General features: G+C 50.8%; 1 protein-coding gene across 3 annotated transcripts in view; it reads left to right on the forward strand.

Annotated features, from left to right (window-relative positions):
• The window catches only part of PDE9A (phosphodiesterase 9A), a 91379-nt gene that overhangs the window by 19551 nt on the left and 48616 nt on the right, over window positions 1-23212 (forward strand). For all 3 annotated transcript variants that reach the window (XM_058523164.1, XM_058523162.1, XM_058523163.1), the window contains exons 2-4: window positions 10135-10205; window positions 11518-11595; window positions 19078-19121. In XM_058523164.1, the coding sequence (XP_058379147.1) occupies window positions 10171-10205; window positions 11518-11595; window positions 19078-19121 (157 nt within the window). In that variant the 5' untranslated portion in view covers window positions 10135-10170. The remainder of the gene's footprint in view (window positions 1-10134; window positions 10206-11517; window positions 11596-19077; window positions 19122-23212) is intronic.

Consider the following 23212-nt stretch of genomic DNA (forward strand, 5'->3'; position numbering starts at 1 on the left):
TAGCGTGTCCCTCCTCGAATGCGCTGATATTGAGGTTTTTACAGCTGAGTGCTTGCTTTGTAATGAGTGTCTAGAGGAGTTTAAGGAGATCTACTTAAAGAGCGGAAATCTGAGTCAGGCACTGGCAGGACGCCTGCCCCTGCGCCCCAGGGCGGCACTGGTCGAGGACGCCCCCTTCGGAAGTCTGGGGCGTGGCCTAATCACCTGAGCTGCTCTCGGGCCACCTGCTGGTCTGGACCCCAGGGGGCCCCTGCCCAGGTTCGTGCAGCCCTCTCGGAAGGCGGCCCCCTTCCTGGTCACCGAAAACCTCACTTCGACAGGGTCTCGAAGATGCCTGGGTCTGAGGGGCATTCGGATAAGGTCTGGGGCTTTAGAAATTCTTTAACGGGAAGTCCTGGCCCCCAGGGAGTAAGGCCTGGCCGTGGGCTGCATCTCGGGACTCAGAGGGACTGTTGGGCTGGGAGCAGCATCTCTGCCCTCCCCCTGCCGTCTGCATGGCCTCAGGTGCCCTGGGGATCACGCGCCACATGGAATCCCTCCAGACCCTTGGTCTTCCTTCGCTCAGTTGCTTGGCCTGTGTACTCATGGCCAGCACAGACCATGGAACGTTCTTCCTTGTTCCATCCCAGGAGGCACCCGGCCTCATTCTTTGCTCCCGATTCTTGTTCTTTCACACACACCCCCCACTCTCTGCGACTCTCCACTGCTCTGATTTTCTCCTGGTCCCTGCTCTCAGGCACTGCTTTCCCCCACCCCCAGCTAAATGCTATTTAAATTCTGAGTCTCTTCCTCTGGTTAACTGGCGTTTAATTTTCTCATCTGCTTGGCTTCATGCCAAAGAGTATTCTTTCCAAATAAAAATGGTAAAAACCTTTTTTTCTCTCATAACAATTCTGCATAAATGCAGTACAGCATGCCATTAGGAGGGACTGTTCATAAGCCAGTTCTGTTATCAATTACTAACATCAGCTGCTAGATCTAGATAACCTTTTCCTTGATTATAAAAGCCTTGCATATTCATTGGAGAATATTTGAAAAATGCAAAGCAGTATAAAAAGAAAAATAAATAACCCATTCTCCTACCAGGCAGAGGGATCTGCTGCTAGCATTTCAGGACCTCTCCTGCTGGTGTTTTCTCCTGCGAGTGTGTGTGTGTGTCTGTGTGTGTGTGTGTGTGTGTGTGTCTGTGTGTAGCTTTCTTTTGCATAATTTTTTATCCTGATCATTTTCACTCAGCATGACGTCAGCGCTGGGTTTTCCAATATAGCATTAAATAGTCTTCAAAAACATGATTTTAATGTCTATATAATGTTCCATCATGGAGATTTACTGAAATGTAATCATTTCATCATGTATGAGATAGTTAGCTTAATTCCATTTCTCTGCAATAAATAATTCCAGGGGAACATCGCTTGCTGTGCATCTTGGCGTGCAGAGTGGCAGCGCAGGGCAGTGGCTGGGGTGTAAATCTGGGAGGTGACTGGCTCGCCGTGAAGATAGGCTGATTCACGAAAAGCACCCGGAACAGTGCCTGGGACTTAATAAATGCTCTTATTATGTTTGCTGTTATTATTTCCTTAAGAGCAATTCCTGGAAATGGGATTCTGGGTCAAAGGGCACACATATTGCCACCTGCTTTCCACCAGGGCTCCATGGACACACATTCCTCGCAGGGCGTCCCACTCAGCACCCCCAGCCAGAGTTGGTGCCATCACTTTATTTCAGTAAGCTCTTGGGGACAATTGTAGCTTCTCATGCAGTTGTAAGAAATACCAGAGAGAAACCTGTGTACCCCTTATTCAGGTTCCCCCAGTGGTAACATCTTCCAGAACTCTAGAACAGCATCACGACCAGGACATTGACGGTGAGACATCCACCACCTCGTTTGGATTTCCCCCATTTTCTCATGCTCATTTGAGTTCTGTACAATCTTATCCTACGTGTAGGGTCTCGTATCCACCACCACAATCACGACGTAGAACAGTTCCATCCCTTTTAGAACCAAACCCACCTCCTTCCTCCACCCACCCCATCCCTAACTCCTGGTGAACACTGACCTGTTCTCCATTCCTGTAATTTTGTCATTTCAAGAATGTCAAATAAATGGAATCATACAGTATGTAACCTTTGGGGACTGGCTTTTCCTCACTCAGCATAAATCCCTTGAGATCCATCCCAATTGTTGCACGTATCAATAATTCATTCCTTTTTATTGCAGGGTAGTGTTCCCTGCCGTGGATGGACCACAGTTTGTTTAACATTCACCCATTGGAGGGCATCCCGGTTGCCTCTAGATTTTGGCTATCCATCACTTTTTCATTATTCCCGATTTGACTGTTTGCCTTCAATTTCTTGGAGGCCCATGTGGCTATTTTTAGAAGCTAGTACCCTTATTTTGGTGAGGTGGAGATTTCTGGTGACAGCTTGACATTTATAATTAATAAACATCATCAAGTGACAAGAGTAAATGAAAGTATGACACAGCGTGAATGCTGAGATGGAAGATGCTCAGGGGGCCGAGATCAACAGCCCATGCACGTATAGCGAGGAGAGGCCAAAGTGAATGTCGCTGGAAAAGGCGTCCAGTTCTAATTACCCAGAGGAAGGAAAACAGAGCCCGTTACTTGCGTGGAGGCACACAGCTCACTCATCTCCCTCCTCAGGAAGGGCAACTTGATGGAAAAGGAAAAGTACTTTCTTCCCTTCTCGCTTTAGGGTCTCGGCATCCTGGTGTCCGCAGACCTGGGCTCCCATCTTCAGCTGTAGCCGTTTACAATCGCTTGGGTGGAAGGACTGTAGAAGAATTATAATGAGGGAAATTTCGCTCGAGATTCATTTCTCCAAGTTCAAAGAAGCTCTGTGAAGACTGTTGCTAAGGCAGTTGAATAAAACATTTCGCAGTCGGTGTAAGCAGTTAACAGCAAGACAATGAACGTAATTGCATGTTTTACAGCAACCGACCTCGAAAGCAGGACCTACCTGACACAGATCGTTTCTTAATGATTTTGAAAGGTGACACAGACGTTTTCTGTGATTTTGAAAGGTAACCAGTGTCATCCTCTTTTACCGGCTTCGTGAGATCGTCTTCCTGGTGAAAAAGATTGTCGCTGGCCTCACAGAAGAAATTCCCAAAGTTCCCAGGGACCCTGCTCTCTCGGGAGGGCACCCCCACCCATCCCCCACCCTGCCCGGCCCCTAGTCCCCTCCCGACACCTGCAGACTGAACTTTTCCTTTGTGATAGTGGTGGTTTTTATCTTTCCCAGCCTGCAAAACTCAACCCAAACCGAAATTGCCTTTCGGTTATCTTATTCACCCAGGATTGGAGCATTTCTCGTAGCACTACAAATATCTGTGTGAGAAACCCACAATTTCTAGAGGTCACTGACTTCATGCCAATCCAAACTAGAATTGCCAAACCCAGCAAGAAATGTCAACAACTGTGAGGAAGTGCCTCAAATAGAGAGAGGAGGATGGGCTGGGGTCTGCTGTCCCCGTCTGGTGTGGAAGATGCGGAAGGGCTGAGAGGCGCGGGGGGCTTGGCTGTACTTGCTTTCTGTGTGGCTCTGCTCTGTCATTACTACCCCGTCTGCCCGAGCTCCTAATTGCTCAGAAAGGGGAATAATTTCCCTAGCAGCCACTGGCAACCACGTTTGGGCTGAATAGATGCCAAAATGGCAAGGGTAGATGGGGCAGGGACAATGACAAGTCATTTTTATATGTAGAGCCCAAATAAAAGAATGCTATGCCCGCACTTCCTCATGCCTCCCTGCCTGGCTGCCTGGAGCCTGAGCCCCCCTGAAGGCTGCCCCCTCCCCAGACAGCCAGGCTCCCTCTGTGCACTGGGACCAAGGAGGCCCAGCTCTTGGTGGTTGTCCCCCCACGGCTCCTTGGTCAGCCACCTTAAAAATGGAAAAAGCAAGAAGCAAAAGGAGAGCAGAGGATGGACATGAAAATTTAAAAGGTTTTCACGTATGGGAATTCCTGCGTGAACTTTAAGTCGTATCCGTAAAGGGGCATACATCCTTAAACGCATGCTCCAAAACCAGGACTGCTATCTGGCAGAAATGGAGCACAGCACCCACCATGCAGCTGGCGTTTCCCGAGCATCTGGGCCTGCCGCAGGCTCTGGGCACACCGGAGCACACGCAGCCTCCACGTCTGCAAACAGACGGGTGTGGCAGCCGTGACCGTCCATGGAGTGGATGGGAACGCTGGTGCTGGGCCTGCCTCATTCCACGGCCAGGGACCATGGATGAGGGCTGGGAGTAAAGTCAGGGTGGCACTGGGGCGGTGGCACACACCAGCCCCTTCCCTCCCGAGTGCCACGTTTGCAGCCTGACCTGCGTCAAACCTGTGTGTGTCACAGCCCAGGCAGTTTCCTCCGAGGGGGAATCCGCTGCTGAACTGAATGATTGGTCACCAGAGGTATCCCACCGCATCAGTCCCTCCAACTGGAAAATGGGGCACATGGGCTTAACACTGCGCCTTTCAGATTCACGAGAGCATGCTGCAGTGAGCCAGGAGAGCCGTCACCTGGACCTTTGCCGTCCGGGTTAGGAGGTCGCAGCCTGAATCAGGAGGTGGACATGAAGAAGCCCTAGCGGCTTGCCACGGGTGGAGGGTGAGGAAACCCTCTTGCCAGGGCCCTCTCAGTAGGTAGAAAAACCCTCCAGAAAAGGTCCGGTACTGGAGGGGCTGCCCCCGACTGTGGATGAATGTCTCATTGCCTCTGTTGGTCTCTCTGGAGCCTGGAGCCCCCGCCATGCCCCCGTGTCATTGCTGGCACCGGGCTCTGGCCTATTTCCGATTCATTGCACACACCACTGAAATCCTGTTTCCTCTCCAGAACATCTCAGCGCCTCATTATTCACTCAGGTCTCCTCTCCCCTCACGATGCCGCTCCAAACCCTCAGTGTGCGTCTCGTACTGAAATACCAGCTGCGTTTCCCGGTGGAAAGTCCTGGTCGAAAGCCCTTCCAAGGAACTGGGAAACCCCTTTGATCTGGCTTTGGATTCACAAGAAGACCACCGAGCACCCTTCAGGAGCTGGAGTTGAGCGATGATCAAGTCCTCACCCGCCTGACCTCCTAACGGGGAACTTGGTTATCTGGAGCTACCATGGCGGCTGGAGACCCCACCCATCCTCCTGCCCTTTGCAAACAGCGCAATGTGTGGCTGAAAACCGGAACTTGAGGGGCCGCTTTCTGCATTCTCCCATCGATGAGCCTCTGAATGGGGTGTCCAGGAGGAGAAAGGAAAACAGAACCCTGGGCACTTTGTCAATAGAATCCCGTCCCCGGAAGGGGCCTCTGGACTCAGAATGGAAAAGAAGCCACTCCCAGTCCTTGAGAAATTGCCCTGTCCTGTGTCTTTAATCGGAGGCCACCTGGACGTGGCAGCCCTCTGGCCATCTGCTCCACAATTACCAGCCCTGTTTTTCTAAGTGTGTTGGTCAAGGAGCTTTTGATGCCAAGAAACAGAATAATTTTATGCAATTCAAGAAGGCCTGGGCTTGTGTGGGGGATGCGGGGAGGGGGCTCATGGAGAGGCTGCTGTAAGGATGCTGGGAGTCCCCAGAAAAAGCCCCAGAATCAGGGATGCCAGGAAGCCTGGGCGGGTCCTGGGCTCTCCTCCTCTCTGCTGCCCTCCCTCTGCCCTCTGTGATTGGCGCCTCCCTCTCGTCCCTTCTTCTGGGGGGCTGCTCCTCCTTATTCATCTCGGAGGTGGCCTGGTGTGGTCAGCCCAGGAGAGACTCCCCATGACCCTGGGCTCACCCCAATGGCCACCAGCTCCAAATCACTTAGTAATAAGTTCTTGTGAGGAAAGGGGGGTACGGGCCAGACAGTCGGAGCTTGGGTACTGGGGACAGGGCAGGGTCATCAGGAGCCGGTGCTGCCTGTCCAGGGCTCTAGGGAACGTGCACTGACAGCCAGTTGGTGGAGGCACTGTGCGCTGCGATGGGCATGGGTTGGCCTCTGTGGTCCAATAGGTCTTGCTCTTAAATCCGCACATGTGAGGACAGGCCTAGAAGGTGTCTGTTAGAAAGGTCCCCACCCAGCCAACCTGGCTGGAAGGGTACAGCCCTGAGCACGGCCCTGGGTCCCACTTCCTGGGCCTCCCGATGAGTGGGTCAAGGCCGGTCCCAACATGAGCTGAGCCAGAAAGTTTCATCAGCCTGCGTGTGCTCTGGGATACTTCTCTCTCTTCCTCATCTTCGCTGACTGTCGATGAATCCCAGCAATGTGGCAGGACCGTCCTGCTAGGAGCTCGCAGCCTGGCCTCCCCATTCCTGCCTTTCTGGAGTCAAGGGTGGCTCCCTCCCCAAGAAGCAGTGGAAATGCAGGAGCTGAATTAGACATTCTTTAAGCTCTGGAAATCCCGCTGTCTGTAAATTTACGTCCTGCTAAAATAAAATTGGATGCCAAAAAAAATGTGGCAGAAAGTCTTTTGGGTGCATTTAAGCAACTTGGAGCCCACTGGAGACTTGCATCCAGAATCATAGGAATTTAGAGCCAGCGGGGACCGTGAGATTCATGGGCAACTGAGATGGAATGAAATTGAGTGTCGTGTTAAAGCAGTAGTGTTCTGGATGATTCCTTTCAAACGTGTCCCCTCATGTGTTGCTCATCACAGCCCCGAAAGGCAGGTGGAACTGATGTGGTCAACCTCATTTACAGGATGGTAAACTGAGGATCCAAGTGGTCTTGCCCATGAGGGGTGGGGGTATGTGAGGGAGAGCCAGTGGACAAAAGGAGTAACTGGCAGGGACAAGCCTGGACTTCCAATTCCAGAAACCTCCACTCTTTCCCCAACACCGTCCCAAGGAGGAGGCTGGTTTGAAGACATACACTAAGTGACACGTGAAGACCTGAGAGTCGTGGATGTCGTGGTCAGGTGTGTAACTGTACGACATTGGCCTGGGATGCGATCCTGACGTGCCATCTTCTGGCTGGGCCCGTGGGAGCCTCGCACAGCTCTCTGTGCCTCAGTTTCCTCGTGGAGATCCCCTAGAACGGGGCTTGGCTTATGGTTCGTGGTTGGTGAACATTACTTATCCTGTTATGCAGGCAGCAGAAGGTTCCACACGCTGAAGTTTCCACTGACATTCACCAGCCCCAGCTGAATACGAGGAAAGAGTAATATCCTGCAGACAAGAGGCCCTCTGAGTTCCCCTTTGTTTCTCCTGTCTTGTTTTAGTATCACAGCGCTGCCAATCAAACCACGTGAAAGAGTTTGGGGTGATCCGCTGTGCTTACTTACGAACTGCTGCCCCGATCTGCCTCGAGTTGGATGGCAGTATCAAATCTTTATTTTTCCGTTACTCTTGCTGCCACCACATCTCGTTTTTAAATTTCATTTTACCAGTGCTTTCTTTTTTGGCACTCCTTGTTTCCGGATAAAGGATAAAGGATTTGCAAAATGATTCAGCATGTGAACAAAAAGCCTTGTGCCCTCCTGACAAGGCTGCCTGGTTGTCTTCCCTGGCCAGCCAAGCATTCTTGCCACATGGGGCTGGTTTCCCACTGGCAGGAACACTGGACCCATGCCAGGGAGCTTCTCCTGACCCCCTCAAAGAACGCCGCTGTCCCAGCTCTCCTGGTGTCGGGGTGCACGGCTGCTTCACCCCAGCCTCTCATCCGCTTTGACCATGCTAAAGCTTCTGAGCTGCATAAATAAGGCAAAAACACGTGTCAAAGATTTTTGCCTAACTCGTTAGTTAAACAAGGGAACTGGTAAGATGTTACAACCAGTTCAAGAGAGAAACCAGAGAACCGTACATTTATATGCAGTAAAGGAATGTAGAAATGGATTTACAAATGGATGCAGCATGATTTTCCATTGGAGACACCCAATGTAATCTTTCCTGCTTATTCCAGATTTCTTTACAGCCTCCCTTCCTTACAGTTGTCAAAAACAATCTCAAAGAAAGATGATTCTGGAGCACAGAATAAAGCTGGCCTCAGTCAGTTTGGCTGGGTAGTTTGCAGAGGGGCAGCGAGTGTCTGTCTGCCATATGGGCCGCCTTGAGCCTGCTTCACTGGGAGACTTCATAATTGGACTTTTTAAAGCTTCTATTATTTGCTATCCTGAGGCTAGGAAGGCAAGCACATAACTCTCCCTCCAGATTTCCCTGCAGTACCAATCAGTTTGGGTGGACTCATTTCTTGTCAAGGTCCCCAGAATATTCCAAGGCTCCCAGCCTTTCTTCCCACCTGGAAGGCTCGGAGCTAAGAGCCAGGTTCCGGGTCATTCCCCCGGGAGGGCCATGTAAGCACTGACTCCATGTGGTCAGGCTCGGCTCCTTAACGAGCGTCTGGTCATACCTGCGAGCCTCCTCACCCTTCTCTGGAAGTCTCTGGGCAACCAAGAGTGTCCAAAACAGAGCCTCTTGCCCTCCCCTCTGCCCACTCCTGCCTTTCACAGCGTCAGGAGTACCCCCACAAAGTCACCCTGTACCAAGTGAAAATGGACTCACAAAGGTTCAAGATGACACACGCGTGCCAGTGGGTGAGTGGCCGGGACCCCAGCCCCAGCTCTCCCACGCTGCACCCCGACGGCACAGCCAGAAAAGCCCGGGCCTGTGCTGGGGGCCACTGGGGATGCTCCGTCGTGAAAACACAGGCCCGACATGCGGTCAGATAAAGGCAAGACTCCTCCAGCAGTGGGGGTGGGATTGGGAGGCTGCAGAGAAGCTGCCACTGAGTCCTGCCAGCCAGGAATAAGGAGGGGGAGGAGGGCACCCCAGAAGGGGACCTCGGAGCAGTGGCATGGAGTGGAGGGCCGGGGCACGGGGTGCCCATGGACCGGAGGGAGCCTGGGATAGGAGCCTGGCAAGGACACAGGCTAGAGGGACAAACCCTAGACCCTCACATGCCCAGCCGAGGAGGTGGACTTTCTCCTGTGGGCATTTGGGGCCAGCAAAGGTTTCTGCACAGAAAAGTGGCACAACCAGGTCTGAGTTCTAGAAACCGAGGCTGGGCCCTGGGACCAGTGTGGAGGCTGCTGCAGGGGTCCAGGAGCAACCAGGGCTGAGCCAGGACGGCGGCCGCTGGGTGGACAGGGCAGACCAATGGCGCCGTCACTGAGAGTGCAGACGCCATGGTGGGAGAGCAAGCGAGGCCTGGGAAAGCTACGCTGACTTTGTCTCAGCGTTGCCGGGCCAGCAGCACACAGGAAGTGGTGTTAGTCACAGAGAGGCGACGTTTATGGGGGAAAAAGCTGCATGCTCTATTTCGCTGTTTCCAGTAGAGGAAGGTGCAAACTGATCTTCACTGAAAAAATGGTGCTCTGGGCACCGAGGAATAACCACTGTTGTCAGGCTTGCTTCTTGCCCAGGCCGGGGGCCCGAGCTGATAACAAAGAGGGCCCTTACAGCAATTCACCAGGGGGACGTTGAAGGGAAACATCTATTGTGATGAAAACGGGGGCCTTGGCATGGACTGTCCCATGCACTGTCCAGCCTTGGAGAATGTCCCGCCTCACTGTCCTTGAAGTCCCTTCCAAGGAGGGATTCTGGAGCCGAGTCTCACAGTCGGGACCCCTTGACAAAAGATGCTGATGCAAACGGGTTTCTCTGCCATCCAGCCGGGGTGGTGGGTGCTGTGCCTCCTGCATGATCAGCTGTACTGTGGAGGCTGGCCAGGTCACATCAGATCTGTTCTCATTGTTTTTCTCTCTGATTTAGTCATTCAGCCTCAGCCCCAAATCCTAAATGATAATCTTTTTTTTTTAAGCTAATGACCTTAAAAAATTTTTTTACCTAATGGCCCCTGGAGACGTGGAGACTCCCTGTGATGCCATATGATTAAGCCAGGGTTCTCAGTCGGTGCGTCAGACATCACCGATGATGGCGTGTGGCAGCAGGTCCCCGATGGATGTGTTTACAGGAGTGATGGCTTTATTTTTCACAACTCTCTTCAGGGAACAAAAGAATGAGTTTTTCCGCAACCTGGGTAAATGGACTACATGAGAAGACGCACATGTAACATTCCAGTGTCCGTGGTTATATTTTCTCTTTTTAAAATAAACCTGCAGGTTGGGACCAGAGGGAAAGCTGTTGGAATCGGACCTCACCGTGGAAACCAGTGGCCCGCCCCGCCCACTCCTCACGCCCCGCTGCTTCTGTTTTGTAGGTGGTCTTCAGCAAGTACTGCAACTCCAGTGACATCATGGATCTGTTCTGCATCGCCACAGGCCTGCCTCGGTGAGTGAGCCAGAATCGTCCCTGCTGGGAGGTGGCCGTTCTGCTCGGAGCCTTTAATTCCCCTTGAGAGGAAGGTACCTGGGAGGGGCAGTCGCCGAGTGTGAAGGATGAGAGGTGAGGAAGAGACAGTGGGCTCGGCTTGCACATGAGAACTTTCACGTCGTCGGTGCGTGAAGCCCTGGAGGTTTCGGCCGCAGCCACCTGCTCCCAGCCAACGGGCACGGCTGTGTCTACACGGAGGAAACCACTGGGCAGAAGTAGGCAGAAACTACCATCTTAAGAGTTTTTTTTTTTTTTCATTTATTCATTTGCTTTTGGAAGAAGAATACAGGAAGGTGAGTGTGTCTGGCTTTGGCCCCCCGGTCCCAAACGACCCGGCAGGTGCCTTTTCTATCTCAGAGGGGTCATCACAGATCACCGTTTAGTAAGAGACTGGCTTCAGAAATGAATTGACCAGTAATCTACCTTATGGAACCCTCAATTCCAGAAGAGTTCTTTTCCCAAATCACCAGTTTGTTCGAGCACGTGGATCTTCTATCCTAACTTTCCGATTATCAAGAGTGATCAGGAGTAGATTTGGCGTGCCAGTGGGGAAGGTGAGAGAGAAGGACAGTAGGAGTCCTTCACCGACAGGTGAGAAAAAGCCTGAAATCACAGCAAATGGCAGTTTGTAGCAGCAGAAACAGCCCACAGTTCGGAGCATCTTTTGGCCCATATATCAAGCACTGTGCTAAGAAATATACATATATTATTCTTTATAAGAACCCTGTGATTCTGGTGTCACCCTCATTGCACAGCTTTTAAAAATACACCACTGAATACCAGAGAGCTTAAGTAAAGTGGTCAAGAGAACACCACTCCTAAGAGGCCCCCAGAGATGAGAGGCTGAGGGAGACTCAGCTTACCCATTTAAAACTGTCTTATAGGAGAGATTTATGCCCATTTTATGGATTCCCAAAGGGACTGGACTTAGGAAGGCAAGCTGTGAATTCATCGTTGGCCGACACAAACATTCATTTCTATTTTACCCGTTTTTTAATCTCCCAACTCAATAAATTAGACTTTCTCCAACTCCCATTGTTAATTACTTTAAATCTACCAGGCACATAGAATTACCCACAGCCATGTCACTTCTTTTATGAATGGAGTGTCGTGTCTTGAGGATGACTCCTCCCGGCCCTTTGGATGGGCCCGTCCCCAGCACTCATGTTCTTGTTGTTTCCGGCTCCCGTCGCACGTGAGGCCCCAACTCAAGGGTGCGCCCCGGAGCAAGAACATCACGGTGAAAACACTGACTCGGCGTGTCTTTCAGGAACACGACCATCTCCCTCCTGACCACGGACGACGCCATGGTCTCCATCGACCCCACCATGCCCGCAAATTCAGAACGGTAAGCGGCTGGCGGCTTCATCAGCTTCTGGATCTCAGGGGCTCTCTGACACTTCTCTACACACATGGGAGGCTCCCTGTGGTGGTTGTTTTTAGTTTACTGCTGTAGGAAAATCTGAATTTAAGCCAAAGATGAGCGGATAGGTGTGGGAGGGGCTGTGAAGGGGCTTGATTCAGCTTGTTCCTGTGCAGAACTGGTCACTTTCCAGAAAGGAACAGTTATAAGGAGGCCCAGGAGCGTTTTTGATGGCTCCACATTCAGTTCTCAGCAAGAGCCCTTTGAGGAGGCACCGTTGTTATTACCGTTGTACAGATGGGGAAACTGAGGCACGGGAGGCTGAGAGATGAGTGGTGGAGCCAGGTCCCGGAACCCTTGTGTTAACTGCCCCATTGTCCACCTCAGGGAGGGCTGCAGGAGATTCCCTGACCAGAGCCCCTGGGGGACGTTTCGTGTTTAACCGCTGGGGCCAGTCCTGGTGCTGATAAAGTGCTGCCCACCAGACCACTGGACCACTCTGCACGGGAGAGGGGAGGGAGCCTGGGGGGCAGAGGAGCAGGAACTGACAGAGGCCTGGAACATAAATAGGCATCAGGCAGTAAACACATTTGTAAACATACATAAAATTGGCAAAGCCTGGCTTTATGTGCCCCGAGGAAGGACAAGGCCTCTGAGCCGGACCCTCTGCAACCAGTGACCAGCCCCTGCGCCCAGTGGCCTGGAGAGTCCCTGATGGCCTCCACTTCATATTTGCGGCTGGGCAAGGCAGAATTTAAAACAGGGTTCCCTGCGAGGCTGAGGAGTGGGAGCCTGATTGGGTGTGGGGTGCCCCTCAGCACTCCTGTCTGCTGCTCCTGCTCCTCACTGAATACGCCCTCCGAGGGACATGTGTTAACCTGGTCATTGGGGTGTCCCAGCTGGTCCGAGCCTGCAGGAGAAAGCATGAACCAGGCAGACCCTTGCATGCCCCAGCAACTGGAGGCCCGTGGCTGCTTAATGCCAGCTTGGAAATCTTTGAGCTCCACGTGAGGTGGCCTGGGACCTCCACTGTAGGTCCCCAAAGGGTTCCCCCCACTCAAGGTGTGTGCACACCTGAGCACCCAGAGACGGGCACCTGCTTTTCTTCCTCCTGCTCCCAGAAGCTGGCCTGTCAGCCATCTACCCTGGGCAGGTGCAGGATTCCCCGGCCCCGGGCAACGGCTCAAACCGTCGAGGACGGCTAAGGCTTTGGTGCAGGGAGCCAATCAAATAACAAACCCCGTGGGAGGTACAAAGTCCTAGAAAGTCTTAACAGCCTCCACTGTCCCCGTGCTCGGTGGGCCTCAGCCTGCCCTGTCCTTCCCCGTGCACGTGGATGCTTCAGCCAGGCCTCCCCTTCCCACTGTGCCCATCAATCTCCCCGAAGAATTTCCTCGTCAGGAGCTTCTGCCCCCACATTCTCTTGCTCTGATTATCGTCGCCAAGCTCCCAGAAGGAGTGGTGCTAATTGGCTCCCCAAAGACTCCACTGAGATTCTTGCAAATGCGTTGCGAGCTCTGTCCTGACCCAGATCTCCGTCAGAAGGAAAGTCACCAAGTGAACTGTTACCCTGACGGCCCCAAGACCGAAATGGCGTTGTCAGAGGGGAAATTTCACTCACACCAGTGCCTCGTCAGTGCACGTTCATCTCTGATGGAGGAAACTGCATTTTCCCTGAATTCAATTAAAACAGTTTGTCTGTGGAGTTTGTCAATTCAGACTTTGTCACCCGTCATATCTGGTTTGATACTTCATTCTGTGCCAGCAGTTCTCAACAGGGGCAGTTTTGTTTCCCAGGGGACATTGGTAAGGTCTGGAGACAGGTTGTCACAAACGAGGAAAGGGGGTCCTTCTGGCACCCAGTGCGGCTGCTCCACGTCCCACGGTGCACGGCACAGCCCCTCCTCAGAGGCTTGCCTGCCCCAAATGTCAGCAGTGCCAGGCTGAGAACTCTGGTTTACATGAGTCTCTGCCATTTTCCCTTTACAGAGCTGTCGGTTGTCCGCTCAGAGGTCACCAGGCTCCTAACCCAGCGGGTCATCAGCACCCAGGTCGGGGGGCTGGTTGAAACAGAGTGGCCTCCTCCCTCCCCCTCCCCGCCCGCTCCGTTTCTGATCCACGAGGTCTGGGTGGGGCCCCTCCGGCATTTTTGCAGGTCCCAGGTGATGATGCTGATGGTGGTCGGGACTCCCTTTAGAATCACTGTTGTGACCACTGGGATTTTTCCTCCACCTTCAGTCTCTTCGCCGTCTCCCCGCATTGGAGGTCGGGCACCTTTCTTATTTTGGAACTGCCTCCTCCACTGGCTTCTCTCCCGTCTGTGTCTCAGCCTTGTGAAATGTGGGTGCTCTCAGCCCCCACTCATTTCAATCGTGTCTTAGCCCCCAGCGAGGCCTCCTGTCTGCTCTATGACTCTCTAGTTCCACCTCTCGACTGCCATTGGGGGTCCCGTCCATTCTAAACATGCACAGTATAAACTAGTCCAACTAAACCAGTGACTTCCAGCCCTGGCTTCAGATTAAAACCACCAGGGATCTTCACAAAGGCACTCATGCCCAGACCCCTCCTCGGACCAATTAAATGCGAATTTTTTAAAGCTCCCTAGGGGATTCCAGTATGCAGCCTGGGTGAGAACCACTGATGGAAAGTGTGGAAAACCTAAGAAACTACTCTTGACCCAGGTCGGTGCTCAGCCTGCCGGTGACCAGAAAGGCATGTCTACGAGACACAGGGCTTTCTCTTCTTGGAAAGTGCTGGATCAATTTAGTTTCTTCCTAGCATATAGCCAAGTCGACGTTGCAGTCAGTCAGGTTGTTTCTCTGGCTTCCTCCACTTCTGAGGACCTTGCAGCCATCGTGCATGGACCTGTCACCTCCTTGTCTCCCCAACCTGTGACTCAGGAACCACCTCGTGGGACAGGGCTGGCCGGCACGCTTGGATTCTTCCCAGTTTCCCGCTCACGGGAGGGGCCTTTCGTGATCTCTCCTCCAAATTCCAGGGGCTCTTAACTGTGGCCACCTGGACACTGATCAGAAGTGGGGGGCCTAGTTGCCCCATATCTTATGCCTAAACTTTCTGGCTCCTTCCCTGCCCCTCATTTCAAAACAAATATCATGACCTTTGGACTCTTCCTTCTTGCCTTAGCACCCTCTTTAGATAGCCTCAGCCCACCCCTAGTTTAGACCATCATACCTCACGTCTGGGCTTCCTGGTGCACAGACTCCTGGTTTGTGCCCCTGGACACCCCTCAGTCTAGTCCCATCTGCCTTCCAGAAAAATCGGCCTCAATCGTGGCTTTCATCCCATCACTCCCCAGCATGGCATTCTCCAGTGGCCCGTCAGCCACAGGACTGTGTCCAGACTCCTCTATCTGGAATGTCTGGCCCAAATCCCTCTTATAACACTGGTCTCCAAGTCGGCTGACCTGCATGAGTCCCTACACCAGCCAAAGTGTCACTCCCATCCACACACACCCCAGCACTTCCCACCTCTGCGCTGGCTGAATTCCTGCCCTCCCTGCGGACCCCATGGCGGGAATCCACTGGTGGTCCCCTGGCCTTTCCTAGGCCTCCTGGCTTTTCTGTCATATCAGGGAACGGTCAGATCAGCATCTTAAATAACCTAAAACATATTTACTTAAGTCAGAGGGGCTCTAATCTAACAGTGGGCTGAATAACTTTTGCACTTTTGGAGCTGGTAAGAAAGATGACTGATCACCAAGCAGCCTCAATTCCTAATGACCAACAAGTGTAAATAGACACGTCCCAACTTGTTCAGATAATGCTCCGAGGGACCCTGAGCCATGTGGTCCCAGTGCTCCTTTCTGGACTGGGGAACGTTCTGGATACTATGGTATCCAGCCAAGGAAGATGTTGCTTCTTGACAACTCTACCCCTTCCATTTCTGCCACTGCTAATGCTTGTCAAAGGAGAGAAACAGATGTTTAAATAGTGTGAGGAGGAGATGGGGTGTATGGCAGGGCATATGGAGAGAGGAAAGGGCAGAGTGACACGGCATGCATGTGACAAACACAGACGTGCCTTTCGTTTACGACTTTAGCCGAGTTGTGACACACGTAGCTCCCTACGGGATGAAACAGCTATGCGCCTACAAAGATGGCACGTGTGGCCATTCCTGGGGCTCAGGAGAAGGCCTCCTAGAATCCGGCCTGGCTCCCGGACCCCTTCTCCCACTAAATGTGCTTGAAAAGAGGTCTCAGAGCCCAGGCAGTGACATTTGAAAAAATACAAATACAGTAAAAATTCAAGGCAAGTTTATCTCCTTTAAAGAGAGAATGGTTTATGTCAATTTTGTTCTTGGGGAAGAGAAGGATGACGATCCAACTCAATTTAAACCGAGCCAGGAGTTGATTCAATCATGGAAACAATATAACTGGTTCTGAGAACGTCACTGTCGTTCAGAATCAAGAGGATTAAGGATCAAGGAGCCAAGTCTAATCTTGAGGGCCAAGAAATTCAACCCAGGATGCTCAGCCCACAAGCCTGGAAGGTTCCTGCAAGTGCCTGGAGCATTCAGTCTCCATGTCCGGTCCCACATCCACTTTGCTTCAGTTGCTAATCTGGGGGTTCCCTCCTTCAGCTCAGCAGATGCTGGGAGAGGTTATCCTCTGTGTGCTTTTTTAGGCAGAAAAGGGCTTTGGAGGGAGGGTTGGGCTCTGTTCACATTGACAAGAAATCCCAGGATGGGTGTGGCCGTGGAAGGGTCTCTTCATAAGCCGTCCCTGAGTCCTGTCCACAGGGCGTCTGTCCTCAGTGCCTCTGATGTGCGGAAGCTGCTGGAACATGCCGCTCCCTCTCTCCCCATCCTCACCGCATCTCTGTGGAGCCAGCCTTATTCTGCATCCCACCCTCACCCACCTCTCTTACCCTCTCTGCACCTTGTCACCAGCACTTCCCCCCAGCACTGATTTTAGGGGCCAATGGCAAAGAAGGAGGAGGGCGGAGTAGAGGGGGCAAGGGCCCCTTTCCCCACCCGCTGCCCCAACATCAGCGCTGCTTACAGCCTGGAGCCAGAAAGACAATGAGAAACCGAGGGAGGAGGAGAGAGGAAAGAGAAAGGAGGTGACGGCCACCTCGCCTTCGCTCCCGGAGCCCCTTACCTCCTCGTCCTTCCCAGCCCCAGCACCCCACTCTTCTCACTCTGAGCAGCAGTGACACATGGCCCAGAGCATGGCCCCTGGAGGTCACATCTGGTTCACAGCCAGGCTCCCGTGCTCACTCGTCACCAGCGGTTTTCAGCAAGGTACCCACCCGCCTAAGCTCTAGGCTCCTTATACTTGCAAGGCTGATGGTTACTGGGAGAATCCAGTGGAATGATAGAATTGCCCCACTCGGCGCATTAGCGTGAGTATCGAGGACATTAATACTGGTGTTGACTGAATGCCCACCCTCACCAGGCCCTGCCCCACCCACACAGGGCGACACCTACCTGTGCGTCACCTGCTCTGCATGGAGGGCCACACTTCAAACCCACACGGATTCTAAATAAGGTGTTAACCGATCTGCCATGACCCAAACACCATTATGACAACATCTGTCTAGAGAAATGAATCCTCAGTCCCAAATAACCAGCTTCCAGAAGACCTGAAGCGGGGCCTTTTCCCAAGTGGGAGCAGGAACTCACTGGGAGACATGAACCTGTGGACTCACCTCTGGACACTTGATGCCCGGAGGAATCCCTCCTGGGCTGAGGCGAGAACTCTAGACGCCGTGGAGTTGTCTGTCCACCATCCAGAGTGCCATGTGGTTTTTATTTTTATCCTTGGTCAGTGTTTTAATTGTGAAAATTTTCCATGTTGCCTGTAACTGTTAAACCGCAGGTATCACCCTAGTTAATTGCTGTTAACTGTTTGCTGTGTGTGAAGCCCTCCAGATTCTCTGTGTTTCTTTCTCCAGAGCTGAGCTCACTCTGTTACTCGGTCACTGCTCTGTCTTCCTAACGGGATGTCCTGGGCATCCCTCCAGATCAACACCTGCACACTCATCTGCATCTTGAATCCCTGAATGACGAACGGCTGAGGTGTCATCTGTCCCCTGAGTGGAGTGGGGCCAGAGTGTTTCTAGGGCTTAGCCATTCAGACGGTTCGGTGATACACAGTCTTTTCACCTCGTACTTGAACGTGGCGTGTCGGTTCCCTGAGGGCAGGAACGTTCTTGTCTTGTTCACCATTATATCACCAACACCTGATGACAGCGGGCACTCGGTGAAAACTCTATTGAATGAATGAATGAATGATGGCGTGAACAAATGGCATCTGAAGATCTCCCCCATGTACTGATGCTTCATGTGGGACATGTGTTCCTGAATTCACGGGCTGAGACAAAGGATGACGTATTTTACATTTTAATCCATGTTGCTAAGTTTCTCTCCCCAAGAAGGTGGCCCTCCATACTCCCACCAGCAGTGCTTGTGGGCCCCCGGGGCCCTGTGTCCTTGTAGACTCCTCTTATTAAGTTTTGAAATTTTACTAAACTGCTGGGTAAAAAAACAGCATCTCTCTTGAGATGACTTTTTAAAAATTTTTATTATTATTGGCTATTCTCTGTTCCTGTTCTTTGCCTATTTTCTTTTTTTTGTTGTTTTGGTTTTTTTGTTTTGTTTTTTGGTTTTTTTGTGAGGAAGACCAGCCCTGAGCTAAGATCCGATGCCAATCCTCCTCTTTTTTGCTGAGGAAGACTGGCCCTGGGCTAACATCTGTGCCCATCTTCCTCTACTTTATATGGGACACCACCACAGCATGGCTTAATAAGCAGTTCGTCGGTGCGCATCCAGGATCCAAACCGGCGAACCCCGGGCCACTGTGACGGAGTCTGCGCACTTAACCGCTTGCGCCACCGGGCCAGCCCCTCTTTGCCTATTTTCCATTGGCTTAGTTGTCTTTTCCTCCCCTTTGCCAGAGGTCCTTGTATGTGAGGGACAGTAACCTTTTGTCTGTTGTACATATGACCAGAATTCTCTTCCCACTCCCTCTGAGTCTCACGATTACTTGGGTGGCAGTAATCCTGAGATGCCAGTGCATTTTCGACTGAGTTATTGACACCATCCTCTCCGGTGCACCTGGGAGATGCAGTCGCCAGGAGCTCAAACCAAGCAAAGGAGAGAGGGCTGCCCTACATCAGTCAGGTCCTGGGATGTCATGGGCAATCCTGGCAGAGTCTTTGCCATCCCCCCTGGATTCTACACCTGAGCGGTACTGGGACCCATCACAAAATTTGTTTTATTGGCCACATGTGAACATTATAGAGGAAGTTCATCATTTAAGTGATGTATTTACAGTATTTAGAATTCTTCTGAATGAGGAAGCTTAGAACATCCAAAGAAACTAATTTCAAAAAAAAAACCTAATCCACTGAATTCTAATTTACCCCCAGCACTTATCTCTCATAGCAGATGTGCCTAGAACGTCTGTGACAGCATCTCACAGATGAACCGTCTTCTCTTTTGCAGGACTCCCTACAAAGTGAGACCGGTGGCCATCAAGCAACTCTCTGGTAAGGCCCTGCTATCATTTTTAAATTAAAAGGAAAAAAAAAAGCTCCAGGCTGCCCCTGTGATTGAATATGTATTAGTTAAGCATTTCAATCTAAAGCCTGATCCTATTACGGAATGTAAAGCCGTATCCTACTGCAGAGTTGGTCTTATACTCTGCCCTTGACAATCCCTCAGGGACCCCCTCCCACCCTGTCCCCGAGGACTTAGCAGACACTGGGTGACATTCCACTCTTGTTTCTTCCTGGGCCCAGCACCCGTCCTGCCCATTCAGACTGTGAGCCACAAAGGCGGTCCATTTGCAGCCCTAGTCCTCAGGATGCCTCATGCAGTCAGGGGTGTTGTTTTATTAAAATCTCATTTCCTTTTGGATTTTTTAATCACTTTTGTTTATGTATGATTTATGCATAATAAAATGCTCCCATTTAAGTGTATATTTTGATGAGCTTTGAAAAATTTATACACCCTTGTAACTACCACTAAAATCAAGACAAAAAGCATTTACACCACCTGGAGAAGTTCTCTGTGCCCCTTCCCTGTCCGCCCCCTCCCTCGACTCCTGGTCTCTGGTGGCAACCGACCTGCATTCTGACACCGTTGATTAGATTTGTCTTTTTGAGAGTTTCCTATAAAAGAATTGCATAGAATGTCTACTCTTTTTTGACTCAATCTAATGTTTTTGAGCCTTGTCCATGTGTTGTGTGTATCCGTAGTGCATCCTTTTTACTGATGAATAGTGTTCTATGGTGTGGATGGACCACAGTTTGTTTATCCAGTTACCTGTTGAAGGACATCTGGGTTGTTTCCATTCGGGGGCTTTTATGAAGAAGGCTGCTATGAGCGTTCAAGTACACGCATTTATGGGGCCATGTGTTTTCATTTCTCTTGGATTGCTGGGTCATATGATTAAGTATATGTTTAACATTGTAAAAATCATTTTTTTCCAAAATGGCAGCACCATTTTGCGTTCCCACCCAGAAGATATGAGTGTTCTAGTTGCTTCACATTCTCACCAGCACTTATAGTGTCAGCCTTTTTGTGTTAATCATTCTAATGAGTGTGTAGTGGTATTGCGTGGTTACTTTAATTTGTATTTCCCTGGTGATGAATGATGGTGAGTGTCTCTAAAGTATTTACTGGCAATTCATAAATCTTCTTTTATGAAGTATCTATGCACATCCTTTCTGGCTTATTGGTACTGATGATGGGTTGCTTTCCTTCTTCTCATTGAGCTGTGAGTGTTCCTCATATATCTGGGGTACACACCCTTTGTCAGTTATATATTATAAGTATTTTCTCCTGATCTGCAACTTGCCTCTTCATTTTCTTATCAGTGTTTCTTAATGACTAGAAGTTCTAAATTTTGATTAGGCCCAATTTATCAATCTTGTTTTTTTATGGTTTCTACTTTTTGTGTTCTAGCTAAGAAATCTTAGTTTATCCCATAGTTGTGAAGTTTTCTTCTAAAACTTTTATAGTTTTAGCTTTTGCATTTAGGTCTATGATCCATTTCAAGTTAATTTTTGTGTATGGCCTGAGGCAAAAGTTGAGGTTTATTTTCCTTTTTTAAATTTAACGTTCATTTAATTTTCATTTTTATAAGGTTGATGGCTACAGTATAGAATTTTGAAGCCACCCATACCATGCCAGATGGTGTGTGAGTGAGGCATTGATGTTTCTGTGCCTCAGTTTCCCATCCTTCTCAGTTCACACAAGAACACTAGTTGCTTTAAATTTTTTTATGCTTGAGTAGCTCTTTATGAAAACTCTTAATTGAGAGTAGATGTTAGAATAAAACATGAGTTCTAACTTTTCCTAGTATGAAAATACCTTTTTAACATAAAAGCTTAGCAAGCCCTTGACTTAATAATTTTTTTTGGTCGGCCCCGTGGCTTAGCGGTTAAGTGCGCACGCTCCGCTACTGGTGGCCCGGGTTCGGATCCCAGCGCGCACCGACACACCGCTTCTCTGGCCATGCTGAGGCCGCGTCCCACATACCGCAACTAGAAGGATGTGCAGCTATGACATACAACTATCTACCGGGGCTTTGGGGAAAAAAAGGAGGAGGATTGGCAGTGGATGTTAGCTCAGAGCCAGTCTTCCTCAGCAAAAAGAGGAGGATTAGCATGGATGTTAGCTCAGGGCTGATCTTCCTCACAAAAAAAAATAATAATAATAATAATAATAATAATATATATTTTTTTACATTATTATTAACTAAACCCCATAGTTTCTTCAGATTTCACCAGTTTTTCTCCTGACGTGCTTTTTCTCTTCCAGGATCAATCCACAACCCACATTGCACTCAGTCGTTATGTCTTCCCTGTCTTCTCTGCTCTGACAGTGTCTCAGACTTTCCTTGCTTGTCATGACCTTGGCAGTCTCGAAGAGTCTATAGAATGTCTCCCAATCTGGGTTTATCTGATGCTTTTCTCATGATCAGCCTGGGGGTGTGGATTTTGGAAAGAATACATGGGGTCCATGACATCCACATGAATCACTGGCTTCTCTGCTGTAAAGTTACTAGTTTTCCCATTTTTTACTCTATTCTTTGGAAGCAGGTCCCTAGCCCACCTTCAAGTGGGGGAGAAAAGAATTATGGTTCCCTTTCTCTACACAGATATCTATTTGCTCCAGAACATTTGCTGAAAAGACAATGCTTTCATTGACTTATCATGACACCTTTGCTGAAAATCAGTTGACCATATATGTGTGTCTTCTTCTGGGCTCACTATCCTGCTCCGTCAATGTACACGTCTGGCCTTAAACCAATGCCGCACCGTGTTGATTACTGTAGGTTTGTAGTAAGTCCTGAAATCAGGAAGTCTGCAGTCCCTCCCAAACCTGGGATCCTAGGAGCCACAGAGACGTTTGATCACAAACCACGCTGCAGAGCACCAAGGGTCATGTTAATATCTCACCATCATGATGTTTTGAGTGAAGGAAAAAAACGGAGCATTTCTTCTAAACATGCCAGGATGAGAAGATAACTGCTCACCTCGAGGCTGAGTGCGATGTTTAAAGAGGGGGCGGGGGCCGGTTCTGAAGCATTGGGCGGGCGGCGGTGAAAGCAACATGGGGACGTGACCTCCTTGAGAACTTCAGCAGGGCCAGGTTCCCACTGCCCTGGCCCCAGCACAGGGCCTTGCGCATAGTAGGAGCTTACTGTACCTGTTGGGCAGCCCCTGGTGCATCTGGAAGGGACAGGAAGCTACATGCATTTCTGCTGACTGAGAGCATTGCTCTTGAGAGAGAGAAGCAGCCAAGTGAAGGGCCCGGCTGGGCCTCGGTCTGCTCTGTTTCTCTGTTCCTCTGGCAGTGCCATGGAATTTCCTCTGCAGTGACAAGGAGTGAGTTTCCTCCGAAGGCACTGCATTTCTCGGGGCAACTTCAACACCCCCATGGGTCAGGCCTCCCCTTGCTCTGTGCACATTCCCGGCCAGGTGAACACCACCTCTCCCCGGCTCTGGTGTGTGAGGACCCCTTCTCTTCAAATGCACCAGGATTTCAGGTTGTTCTCTGGGGGACAAAGTTGGTGTCAGGTAGACCCCCACGGCCTGAGCCTTCTTGAGACAAGTGAGGAAGCAGAGCGCTGTCTTCTCCCTTTGGAACTTGTTCTTAGGAATTTTTAACTCTTTTAGCTCTCTCGGGGGAAATAACCTTCCGTCTCCTGTCTGTCCCTACCCGGCCTCTGCACGGGTTTAGTCCTGGCCATGCAGCCGTGCGTGCGGTCCTGTCAGGAGCCCCATGTGCCCTTGAATTGACAGCCCACACTCACAATGGCAGGAAAAAAAGCCTCAGGAAAGGAAATGAGAGCCCGTGTGGACTCACGTGCAACGGCTGAGGCCCCTAGACCTGGCCCCTCCTGGAGTCCCCGCCCTCCTTGCTGATCCTCCAAGTCACACGTTTCAATAGACGCTCCTGACGGGTCCTGGTGGAGCCGTGCGGTGCAGAAATGCCCCAGTCTGGCCGTTTTGCTACTTAAATGTTAGGAACCAGCAAAGGGAAGAGTATTGTGAAAAACGTGACTTTTCGTAGAAAAGAAGGCTGGGCTGGTTCTGGCCTGGCCCGCTCACCACGGGGAGCTGCACTG

This window comes from Diceros bicornis, chromosome 27, assembly GCF_020826845.1.
Source record: "Diceros bicornis minor isolate mBicDic1 chromosome 27, mDicBic1.mat.cur, whole genome shotgun sequence".
In the NCBI taxonomy this organism is placed as follows: domain Eukaryota; kingdom Metazoa; phylum Chordata; class Mammalia; order Perissodactyla; family Rhinocerotidae; genus Diceros; species Diceros bicornis.